Source organism: Cricetulus griseus, chromosome 7, assembly GCF_003668045.3.
Source record: "Cricetulus griseus strain 17A/GY chromosome 7, alternate assembly CriGri-PICRH-1.0, whole genome shotgun sequence".
Lineage (NCBI taxonomy): Eukaryota > Metazoa > Chordata > Mammalia > Rodentia > Cricetidae > Cricetulus > Cricetulus griseus.
In genome coordinates this window covers 35,326,543-35,339,384 of record NC_048600.1, presented here as the reverse complement: position 1 = coordinate 35,339,384, position 12,842 = coordinate 35,326,543, and the positions used below count along the sequence as shown (strand labels likewise).

At 45.8% G+C, this 12,842-nt stretch overlaps 1 protein-coding gene across 4 annotated transcripts in view; it reads left to right on the top strand.

The window, feature by feature from the left end:
- The window catches only part of Snx29 (sorting nexin 29), a 402,905-nt gene that overhangs the window by 50,769 nt on the left and 339,294 nt on the right, over positions 1-12,842 (top strand). For all 4 annotated transcript variants that reach the window (XM_027424771.2, XM_027424770.2, XM_035447582.1 and 1 more), the window contains 2 exons: positions 6,217-6,347; positions 11,305-11,380. In XM_027424771.2, coding sequence (XP_027280572.1) covers positions 6,217-6,347; positions 11,305-11,380 — 207 coding nt within the window. The remainder of the gene's footprint in view (positions 1-6,216; positions 6,348-11,304; positions 11,381-12,842) is intronic.

Genomic DNA, 12,842 nt, shown 5'->3' with positions numbered 1-12,842 from the left:
TAATCATGGCTGACTTCACAGCCCCTCCTGGTAAAGTGTGGAATGAACATGTGTAAAAGTGTCTTTCTGTGGGACAGAAATGCCATGGTGCTCTTAATGTCCCCAGTGCTGTGTTCCTGATGTTCGTGTTTGTGTAATAGCAACATTTTTTAATTTCTCTGGAGACTATGCCTGTTTAAAAAGTTTTGGGGCTGGAGAATGTATTCAGCAGTTAATCACACTTGTCGCTCTTGCAGAGGATCCAAGCTGGATTCCCAGACCCGACATGGTGAGTCACAGCCATCTGTAAGACTAGTCCCTTGGGATCTGATGCCCTCTTTTGGCCTCTGTAGGTACCAGGTGCCATGCATGGGATGCACATACACACATGCAGGCAAAACATCTATACATATAAAATAAAAATACATCTAAAAGTTTTAAAGGTTTTGCTCTCATTCACATATGTGTATTGACCATGTTCCCCATGCTGTAATATACAGATGAGAAAAAAATTCCAGAATTGAGATTTGGCAAAGAGGTTAGCCATGCAGGGAGTTGGGGCCACAAATGCTGCTCCCCAGACCTTAATATTTTCCATGTTAATACATAATTCACTTATTTTATGCAATGTCACCTTACTGGACCATGAGATGCCCAGGTTACATCCTTGTTTCTGGAATCTGGCAAGAGTGTTCGTGCTGAGATCAGTGTTTGGATGGATTGACTTAATGACAAGGCTTTCCTCTCAAGCATAGGTAGTGTCAGCCAGGACCTGACAGGAGCAGAAGAGCCTGAGGAAGTGTAATAGCTTCCTTCATGCTTGACAACTTGAGCTGGGGTGTTGGTCTTTTGCTGCCCAAGGACTAGGATTCACACTGATTCTCCTGATTCCCAGAACTACACCACCAACTTTCCTGGACCTCCCAGCTTTCACACTCACGAAGCAGCATATCGTCAGAGTCTATATTTGTACCTCCTCAGACCTCTCACTGGTTTTGTTTCTCTGCAGAACCCTCACTTGCTAAGTGGTTCTGTCACTGTTGAGTACTTAGGTTGTTCACTTTTGTTGTTACTTTGGAAGCAGGGTCTCTGGATGTAGCCCAGGCTGGTCTTTGGCACATTATCCTGATTCAGCCTCTAGAATGTTATATGTATAAGGCTGTATTCCATTCCCAGACTACTTGTTAGAGTCATTTCTAAGCAGCATCATTCATGTTCACAAGCTGTGATGTTTTGAATCTGGGAGCAAAGTCTGTGACTTCTTGTATTAGTAATAGTTCTCAGAAAAAACTGGGGAGTGTGAGTGCAAGTATGCATGAGTGTGTGTTTTCCTCATTTACTTATCTTTATTTCTGCATGTATGTCTCCATCTTTTTGGTTTTGTTTGTTTTGAGACAGGGTGTGTCATGTAGTCCAGGCTGGCCTGAGTCTTTACTTCCCAAGGGCTGAGAATTTTGATATGTATCACCATGCTTGTTTCTTTTTTCCCCTTTCTCCTGATTTGGAGTATTGGCACACAGGACTGTGGGATGCAGTTAGTCAAATCTGTAGGTAGAATGGTAGCAGAAGAGTTGCAGTTCGGGTCCAGAGGCAGTTTCCTGGCAGAATTCCTTTTTTTTTTTTTTTTTCTGCCAGGATCAGGTGGTTTTGTATTATAGCTTTGCCTGAGGCCCACCTAGTCCAAAAGGATAATCTATTTAACTAAAAATCCACTGAAGTAAATGCTAATCTTAAAAAAAAAACCTCACAGCAACTTCTAGCATAATATTTAACCAAATATCTGACAAAATTGCCCAGCTAAGTTGGCACGTACAAGTAATCATTGAAACTGCCTTTAGTTCTTTGAGGGCTTGGGAATGCCACTTCATTCTGTGGCTCTGTAGGTGAGTGTGTGTGAGCCAGTGCCTCATACCCAGCCATTTTTCTTCCTACCTCTGGTGCCATGGAGTGCAGCTTGGAGGGGAGGCCAGCTTGTAAGTTAGGGTAGCTGCTGGCATTGTGATGTGTAAAAGGCACAGAGCAGTGCTGGGTGACCTTGGGAGCCTGGGTCTCCATGGACCATGGACAGCCTTTTGCTGGTGTCCAGGGCATCTTGGCTGAAGAATCTACAGAGCTAACCCGGGAGGAGCTGAGCAGTGATGAGTGGCTTATTGAGTAACACTTCCTTTTAGTTTAAGCTTGTAGTCACAGGAGAGGTCTAGATTGTATACAGCAGTCATGTGGGGGAGTGTGGCCAGGCCAGGGGAGGGCTCAGCACTGCTTACCATTGCTTCTGGAAAAATTGGATGCTTGCTTGTTTTTAGGATGATCTGGTAGCCCAAATTAGGGCTTTCCCTGTTTGCTGGTTATGCTTGAACCCTCCTTTTTTTTTTTTGGTTTTATGAGACAGGATTTCTCTGTGGCTTTGGAGGCAGTCCTGGAACTAGCTTTTGTAGACCAGGCTGGTCTTGAACTCACAGACCTCTGCCTCCCGAGTGCTGGGATTAAAGGTGTGCGTGACCACCCCTGGTTGCCTGATCCCTCTTTACCCAGTATTTGTCACAAACATTGGCTTTGCTTATTTTGTTTTGTTTTTAGAATAGGTAATCACTTTATTATGGAAAGGAGTTTTTCAGTTATCTTGTTTGTACTGTGACACCGATAAGGAAGTGAGTTTGGAGGGGTGTTGGGGTAACTCAGAGAGCTACAAGTGTGAACTGTAAACACCCTGCTCCTCATACCTCCTAATAGTTTACAGTAAGACCAGCATGATGAGTCCTCAGTTCCTACTCATCCAGTGCTTGCAAGAGCCAGGCTGGCTCCATACCCCTCCCCTCCATTCCAGGCCCAAACTGGCACCTACATAGGCAGGAAAGCAGAATGTGTATGGGGGTGGGGATGGAGGTACAGCCGCTGATAACCTGGGCAGAAGATGGTTGATAAAATATCTGGACCTGGGTGCAGAGTTTGCCCCAAGGATGAGGATGATGTCTCAACTGGGGAAGAGCTGAGTAGCAAGATTCCAAAGCCCTTGTTCAGAGAAGCAGAACATCTGGTCTGACCTGAATGTTCACCAGGCAGTTAACCTGTGGGGGTGGGGGTAGGGGTGGGAGGTGGGGAAAGGGGTGGATGGGGGTGGGGGGTTGTCCTCATAGGTTCAGAGCATAGACTCCTAACACTGTTTTGTTGTTAGAATGGGTTTTGTTTATTTATTTATTTATTTGTGGTGGAAATAGGCTCTTGGGAAAGTTGTTAGTTTTTGCAGTCCTAGGGATTGACCTCAGGGTTTTATGGAGCCTCTGGCCTTAAGTTCCCAGAGAGCTTCCTGCTTCTGCCTCCGAGCTGGGATTAAATGAGTGTGCCACTATGCCTTTGAACATCATTTTAAGTGATGAATGAGTGTCTTACAGCATGAAGATGAATTCATTCCCCTTTGCTCAGTATTGACCATGACCGCTGCCTAGGATACCCTTTCACCCAGTTGTGTTTGGATAATGTGGCCACAGGTGTTTTTCTTTTACATTATTTTAACAGTGTCTTGGTTTGGACAAAATATGACAAGCATATTTTGTTAATTTAAAGCCAATCTTAATTTTTTACGTGTGTGTGTGTGTGTGTGTGTGTGTGTGTGTGTAGCTAATTTGTAAGTCAGTTTTCTCCTTTCATCTTATGGGTCCTGGGGGTCAATCAAACACCTTTATCTGCTGAGCCGTCTTATTGCCCCCTCCCCTTTTTTTTTTTCCAGGCAGGGTTTCTCTGTGGCTTTGGAGGCTGTCCTGGAACTAGCTTTTGTAGACCAGGCTAACATAACTTTAGCTCACACAGACTGGCCAGTACTGCTGCTTTCTCTTAAGAACGTGTCCTGACTGCCAGCATGCCACTTCCCTTAGTCACCATTGTATAAACTGATCATATGACCACTCCATGGTATTAACAGGAAGAGTCCTGAGCAGAGGGAGAGAAGCAGACTGGATGTGGCCAGAGCTATCTGTGAGAGAGGGGACAATAGCAAGGAATAGAGAGTAGAGAAAGCATAGTGAGAGAAGCAGGAGCCAGAATAGCCAGATTGTAAGAAGGGTGAGTTGCTGAGGAGGAGGCAACTAGGGTGCTAGTATGGACTGTGAAATGCTCATAGGCATTATAGGTGTTTGTTAACTGGAGAACCATAGGTCCCTTTTCTGGAAGTAAGGGAAGTGGCTTCTTTTGGTAGAATGGGCTTCATAAGTTCCTGAGGAATGCTGGTTTTGTTTTGTCTTAACTGCAAGAAGTCCTCCTATAGTCCAGGTTGAGCTAGACCTACCTACACTCAGTTTTGGACAAGTCAGTTGGCCTGCCCTTTTTGGGAACAACCTGACAACCACCTGTTGCATCAGAGCCCCAATAGGGTGGTTCTAATAGCCTAGAGGCTAACACTTGGGGGACAGTGGCCAGGTCTAAGGCCAGAGCTGTCCTTTTCTCACCCATCCTGCTTCTGAATTTCCCTGTACTAGCCTGGAAGAAAACAATTCATTGATAATATTCTGTCAGGATGGTTCCCTGGGTTTCCTACTCAGTGCTCACCCCAGCTTGATTTGGTGGTTGCATTTTAAAGGCTTGTAAAGAAGCACCCACCTCGAAGAATATGCCTCACAGTCTAAAATGTTTACAAAGGAAATGTCTCATCCTAGCCCTAAAATAAAGAAAAGCTGTGTGTAGAGGTTCATGCAGGCAGGAAGCTGGATACCATTGTGGTTTGATTTGGAAGACCTCATCCTTGGTGCTGTTGTGAATGGCCAATGACCTTGGACAGGTGACACTGTTTTGAGACAGGGTCTCACCCTGTAGCCCAGGTTGGCTTTAAATTCATTCCAGCCCTCTTGCTTCTGCCTCATAAGCTTGGGATTACAGGTGTGAGCCTATACTTGTGGTTAGGGTCTTTCTTTCTCTGTTGGGTACTGCAGATTATACTGAGAATTTTGTACATGCAAACACTGCACCATGGAACTATGTGGCTGTGAAACAAGGCCTTGTTATGTGACCCAGACTGGGCAGCCTACCAAGTACTGTGTGCCACCAGGCCTGCTAAATTACATGATTTGGGGCTGGGGAGACAGATGACTTATTGGTTAAGAGCACTGGCTGCCAAACTATACTACCCCATGGGTAGAAAGAAAGGTTGGAGAAATTCAAGATTGTTGTGTTATCTCCCTGGGGCATAGAGAATTGCAAAAGGCTGAGAAAGCTTCACCAGTCTTTAAAGAGAAAGGTTTAGTGGGAGGGAGCCTGGAAATTAGGGTAGGTGGTCTGCTGGCCAAGAAATGTGTTAAGACTAGATTTCCCCTTTGCCTCTAGGGACAGAGAAGGGGAATAGTGACTTCCTGAAAAACAGAAACCTGCTTCACAAGGTTCTGAGGAATGCTGTTTAGGATCCTTCTGTTTACCTGTTCAGAGTCCAGCCTGGGCTGAGCCCTACTATCATTTTAGGGAACCCACTTTGGACGTAACAGCAACCAGTTCCAGGGGATTTGATGCCTTCTGGCCTCTATGGGTAATGCATGCATGTGGTACCTAGACATGCACATAGACAATACACCCATACACATAAATCTTTAAAAATGTAAACTACATAATTAGACTTTTCTCCCCCACCCCTTTCCTTTGATGTAGTATGTGTGATTTTGATTTGTTGAGCCTCTTTATGTTCTAAGTTAGTGCACAGTAGTGATTGTGTGAAGGTGGTCAAGGTCACCTCAGTTATGTACAGAGTTTTAAGCCAGCTGGGACACATGAGACCCTGTCTCAAACAAAGGAGTAAAAAAGCAAAAACTCTTGGTAAAACCAAAAATCCACGCCCTCCATCTACAAACAAATCAAACCAAAGCAAGATTCTAAGTTGGTGATATGTTGTGCTCCACAGGCACAGCAATGGGATTATGAGTGTACACCTCCATGGTTGGCTACCCTCATCCCTTCTCTGCAAGGGTCTTCCTCCTCAGCATTCCTGCCTGCTTCATACTTCTGAGCTGAGCCTCCATCTTGCAGGAAGTTGTGATTGATGTTTTGGTACTCTTCCAAACTATAAGTTCCGTGAGAGCATCACAACCATTGTCTGGCTCTTTGCCCCTGTTCTGAGGGGTCTGACCTGGGCTCTGCGGTACTGACTCCCACCAGCCCATGACTTATTCTGTTTTAGTCCATCTAGGCCTGGGAATTTGAGGCTTAGGAGATGCTGTGGTAAATCCCCAGGCTCTGTTATGCAGCTGCATTCTTTTTCCATAGGCCACTGGATGGGAACGTCTGCCTCCCCCAGGTCCATGGCTGGGCCCCACTACAGGTGCTCCATGGAGATGCTGATGCTGACACTGATGTCCTCTTCCCTGTCAGTGGAGTGGGCTCGTATGTTGCAGCAGGTGGGTGCTTCCTGTCTTCTCCTGTTAGAACTTTGCCCCAAAGACCAAATGGGGCTTTTGAGTTACCTGTTCAGGTAGGTTTGGAAGCTAGTAGATCTGGGTTTAGGGCAAGGACAGTTTGTGGACACTGAGAAGTTAGAAGTGGCTATGGGGTCTTCTATAGAACTGGATTGTTGCCAAAGACTCCAGCTGAGTGCCTCGGTGTAAACTGGTTGGCAAGACCTTAAAGGAGCTCTCATGCCTGCCCCCAACAGTTTGTTGCTAAACTTGGCCACGTCAAAGTTAACCACAAACAGTGACCATTATTTTACATCTGGGAGGATGGACCCTGTAAAGGCCCCTATGCCTTTGCTCCTCTTTCTCTCTGCTGTGTACGTTGGCACTGCCTGTTTTGTGATGGCATAAAGATGTGCATGTACTTTGAGGGCATTTCTCAGCTCACCTGAAGCCTGTGGCCTTCTAACCCCTCATTCCCCTTGGGTCTAATACCCTTTAGATTTTTATCCTCACTTTTAGCTTTTGGAGTTGTTTGTTAAGTTGAGGAGTGTATTAGCTAGTTTTCTGTTGTTGTGATAAAATGCCATGGAAAGCAACTTATGGAACAAAGAGTTTGTTTTGGCTTCTGGTTCCAGAGGGGTAAGAACCCATCAAGGTGAGAGGTATGGCCGCAGGCATGATGACAACCAGAGAAGGAAGCAAAGCACTCCCATCATCCACCATGAGCAAAGAGCAGAAAGAACAAACTGGTAATGGCTAAGGCTTTACATTTTACAGCCCGCCCTCCAGTGATGTACTTCCTCCAGCAAGGCCGCACCTTCCATAACCTCTCCAAACAGCATCACCAACAAGCAGGACCAAGTGTTAAATGCTTACACCTATGGGTGACATATCTCATTTAAATTAGTACAAGGAGTGACTGTCACATACTACTGTGGTCTGCTATGATAGACTTGGGAGCCCTCTGGGAAGGCAGCTTTACACTTGGCAGTCAATATGCTGTGGTAGTTAGGATGCTGTGGCAGTTGACAGGTGGCTTTATTGTGTAGCCCCAGCCCACTTACACATAGCAACATGGCATTTAGAGTTCATGGTGTTCTTTGTTCAACATTTAGCTTTCTGCTTAAGTGTGTGGTACTAGGTCTTGGGAGATCTGAAGAGAAATCACACCTGAGGTTTTGTGGTCAGGGAGGGGACAGAGGATATCTTTATTTGTGGCAGTACTGAGGATGGAACCCAAGGCCTTGAGTATACTAGACAATGTTCTGTACCACTGAGCTATATCCTTAGCCTTTTTTATAGTCCCCCCCCCCCAGACAGGATTTCTTTGTGTAGCCTTGGTTGTCTTGGAACTCACTCTGTAGATCAGGCTGGCCTTGAACTCATAGATATATGCTTGCCTCTTCTTCCCAAGTGCTGGGATTAAAGGCATGTACCACCACCACTTGGAATTTTTTATGATTTTTATTTTTTTAATTAATTATTTTTCTTGAGAGAGGGTTTTAGTGTGTAGTCTAGCTGGCCTAGAGCTCACCATGTAGACAAAGCTAGCTTTAAACTCTGAGAGATTCCCCAGCCTCTGGTTCCTGAATGCTGGGATTAAAGGAGTACATCCATAGCCTTTAAAATTCTTTACAGTTTTGCATGTATATGTATGTGCCTATATGTGGCTATGTGCACGTGAGTTCATGTGAGTTATGTGCACATGGTGGCCAGAAGAAGGCAGTGGATCCTCTGGCACTGGAGAGTGAGTCACCACATGGGGGTTCTGGGAACTGAATTTGGGGCTTCTAGAAGAGCAGTAAAGGCTATGAGCCACTGAGCCTCCTCTTTATCCCCATATTAAAATTTTTAAAAATTACATGTACTTGTTTGTTTATTGTGAGTATGAGAATCTTTGGAGATGTGCCACTGTGTGTGGGTGGAGGTCAGAGGACAACTTTTGGGAGTTGATTCTCTCTGTCCACCACATGGATTCCGGGGAATCCATGGGCAATAGGCCTGGCAATAAGTGTCTTTATCTCCTGAGCCATCTTCACAGTCCTGCAGTTTTTTTTTTTTTTTTTTTAATTTTAGACAGTGTTTCACTTTCACTAGACAGGGTTTCTCTGTGTAGCTTTGGAGCTTGTCCTGGAGCTGTCTGTAGACCAGGATAACCTTAACTTGTGGTAGTCATCCTGCCTCTGCCTTCTGAGTTCTGGGACTAGAATACATAGCTTTCTTGATAAATAACGTTTCTTATACAACTTTTTCAACACACAGTTTTTTTTTTTTTCTACTGCCCCCTTCTCAGGCAGGTTAGGCTCCGTGTCCCACACTGTCTTCTTGCAGGGCTGACCTCATTGCTCTAACCTCAGAGTGCAGTGATGAGACAGTGCCTGTTCTTCCTTCTAGACTGTGTGAGGTTCACAAGTACAAGACCAGGTCTATCTTCCATCATGACCCTGACCTTGACATTGGCCACTACTGAGCCCTCAGTTGGGGCAGTAAGTAAACCCTTACTGAATGGATGAGTAGATGGTTGCAGATGGTGCAGAGATGCTGCAGGCAAGGATACATAGTGTTGTGAGAATGGTACCCACACAGAGGATACAGGCAGACAGAGGTGCCAAGGCAGGAGAGCCAGGAGGTCAGAGGAGCAAAGATGGGCCTGGCTTCTGAAGTGAGGAAGGCTCAGCTCCATGCTGGTCTTCAGTTGCTAACTCTGTAAACCTGGTAAGTCAGTGAAGCCCTTTGGTCTGTTTCTTCGTCTGTGAAGTTAAGATAATACAGACTGGGGGTGTAGCTCAGTGGTATAGCATTGACTAGCATCCATGTGTTCTAGCTCTACCACCACACACATGATAAAAAAAATAGCAGTGGCTATTGTTTCAGAGAGGGCCAGAGGATGAGTGACACAGCTCATGTGCATCACAGTGCCAGCTGTATGTAGGGATGTGTGCCAGCCACACAGAGGAGCTGATGTGTGGTCAGTCAGGCCAAGTCAGTGCTGCATCTGGAATGTGAGCTGGGTGACAATGGCCTTCATTCCAGCCATGCATTTCATTATGTGTGGTGTTAGAGCCTTGGCTTTGCTTCATGTGTGAACTCTGTCAGTCATGGCTGAATTTCAGGAGCTTAGGAAGCCTCCTGTGAAGGTCCTTACAAGATGCTGATCCTTCTAACCAGAAATGAGCCATTGCACATGAGCAGAGGGAGGGATAATTTAGGTGACACTGGAAATTTTGTATATTGTGTTTGTCAACTTCCTGTTATTGTAACAAAATACTCAAGACAATCAACTGATAGGGAGCAAAGGTATATTTTGGTTCACAAGCACAGAGATTTCATCCCATTTTCAGTTTGCTCCGTTGTCTTGGGTTTTCAGTGAGGCAGAACACCATAGTTAAGAATGAAAGATGGAGGAAGCGGCTCACCTCATTCTGACCAGGAAAAGCAGAGAGCTAGGAAGGGGCTGGGCATCTGATCCTCCAGTGAACCAGGTCCTACCTCTCAGCCCATTGCTTGTCAGTAGCACCATGAACTGGGGACTAAGTTGCAGGCCTTTACAGGACATTTAACCATAGCAGATGCACCCAGCTCTGTGGTGGCCAGAGGGTAAGTGTTCCTAAGATGACAGCACTGTCAGAAGTGGGGTGTAAGGCCAGGGCTTTTGAAAGTCCAGGAGGCTGATGGGCCCAGGGAGGTCTCAGTAGAACTTTCTGATAGCCAGAAATGTAGAACCAGGCTTCAGGGCTGAGGTCTCAGCCAAAGGAGAGAGTTTGAGAATTGTCATCTTGAGAGGTAAGAGTGTACACTAGATTTTGTAGGATCACCAAAAGGGGCATGGGCCAAAGAGCCAATGGTGGCACATATATGTGACCCTAGGACTTAGGAGGTGGAGGCAGGAGGAGGCCATCCTGGGTTACATAGTGAGTGTCAGGCCAGCTCAGGCCACATAGTGAAATCCTGTCTCAAAACAACAATAATTACATTGCATAGTTGTTAAAGTGCACATGCTTGTAATTCCAGCAGTTGGAAGGCTGAGGCAGGAAAAGCTTGAGTTAAGAGGCCAGCCTTGAGTATATAAGGAGACCCTGTAACCAAACAAAGCAGAGCAAAAGGGGAAGCAAGACACAGAGAGGCTACGTAACTTGTTGAATTAAAGTTGATTGAGGAGCAGGGATTTGGTGCTGTAGGGTCTGTGTCCTGTAACCACACCACTAGGTAGCAAGAAGTGGGAGGTAGTTCCCTGACTACCGATGCCTCACAGTCCTGGGAAGGAAACCAGGCTTGCAGTACTCTTGGGTTACTGGGAACAGTTGGGGTTGAGTGGCATGTGCAGTCTAAGGTGGGGAGGGTTTGCCTTCTCCAGGCTCGCTTCCCTTAAGTCCAGCAGAAGCAGAGGCCCAGAGGCTTGCTCTACCTCTGTGACTCCTTTGTGTGACTCAGGAGTCAGGTCATGAGAGAGTCAGGTGAATGAGCAAGGGTTCCCTTGAGTGTTGCCATGCACCTCCAGGCTTGCAGATCTGCACCTTTTTCCTGGAAGGAGGCCTGAGCAGCAGCAATGCATCTGTGAAGCATTAACGTCATTTGCCTGTTTGCTTTAGAGATTTGTGGACTCACTTTTTTGAAAATGCTTTTCCTAAACGCTTAGTGGCGTTTGTAGAAAGCTGCATACTTTACCAGTGCTGAGACCCTGCTGCCCTCTAGTGTCCATTACAAGCAGGAGCAATTTAATAAAAAACCCGATTCTGCCTTGGACTTTGGGAATAACTTCCCTTCTTCAAGGTTAAAAATTCACATGTAGCTACTGGTACCAAGTCTTAATGATGCTTAAGTGAATGAACTAGGTAGCAGGTAATCCAGTGTGTAGGTGGAAAGAATTTAAAATCAGCTAATGGAGAGCAGCTGAGCACTTGGTCAGGAGAAAATGGAGTTGAGAGCCAAGCCTCACCCTCTCTGCATGGTTTCTGCACAGATGCCCCTGTGGGAAGTCTGGAGAATGGCACAGGACCAGATGACCACGTACTCCCAGAGCCTGGCCTTCGATACAGGTCAGTGTCAGCATCATGACATGCGGTTTATCTTTGCATGTTTTTCTCATTTAAAGGTAGGTGCTACCTGTTGGGATTGAAGGCTAAGGCCTGACCTCATGTTTGTGCTCATATGTGCACTTGTCAGGGTCAGAGGTGACCATTCACCCAGATAAACTGTTCTGTGATACAATGCCAGAGCAGGGCGGCTGCTTAGTGCTGGAGTGCTTGCACAGTGTGCACAAAGCCCAGGATTCCACGCTCAGGACAGGCAGCAGCCATCAAGCCTCATTTGTATACCCCTGTCCTATCCACACCTCTGCTGCCATACTGAGTATCCCCTCCTCAACTTTCCTGTTTAGGTTTGTTAGTTGTTGACAATGATGTTTATCAGCCCTAGTACTATATGATATCTAGGTTATGGGAAAAGATATAATAGCTGTCAAGTATTTAGTGTATGGCCTGGCAGCTTGTAAGTGCAGAAAAGCTTTTCTCTTTCACACTAAAAATAACAACAGGGGCTAGAGAGATTGCTCAGTGGTTAAGGACATGCATTGTTCTTGTAGAGGACCAGAGTTCAATTCCTAGTACCCACATCAGGCAGCTTATAACTGCTTGTAACTCCAGCTCCAGGGGATGGCCCTAACCTCAGATACAATACATATACACATGTACATGTAAATAATAATCATAATGAAAGGTTAAAAAAAACCCAACAATATCTGGGTGGCGATGGTGCACACCTTTAATCCCAGCACTTAATAGGCAGAGTCAGGCAGATCTCTGTGAGTTTGAGGCCAACCTGGTCTACAGAGTGAGTTCCAGGACAGGCTCCAAAGCTACAGAGAAATCCTGTCTGAAAAAATCAACCAGAAACCCAAATGGAAAACTTAGTCACCCAGTGTCACTGATGCTTACAAAGGGAACATTGCCATTGAGGTCTCCTTCATCTCTGTTGCTTCCCACACGTAATGATTTTAATTTGGTGTCTTGAAGTGATCCATCTGTATGCCTAACTTAGCTTCAAGGTGGGGGGAGGGATCCTGGCTGCCTCATACCTTGCTTGGTGTCTTGTTACTCAGAACAGACAGGATTCTGAAAATGACACACCACCAAGGGCTGATACCATTGAGCCCAGTCTCATAAAGGATGGTGTCATTGCACCCTTCCAGGACTCGTGTTCCTTTTTTGAGCATTTGCCAAATGCAACAGTGATTGAGGAACGTGAGTCCGAGTCTGTGGCCTCTCTTTCCTGCTGTTCATAGACAAGCCAGTCTATTGTTCACAGTAGAGACTGATTATAAATGTGCAGTCAGTTTAGTTATCTGCAGTCATTATGCTCTGTAAGGTTCTTCAAGCACTAGTCCTGCTTATAGGGGGGTATGCTGGAACAAGTTGCTGGGAGCCTGTTGTCATGATATTTCTGTATCCATTGATCCATCTGGGTCTCTGTCTGTTCTCATTTAAAGGCCCTTTGTGTAGA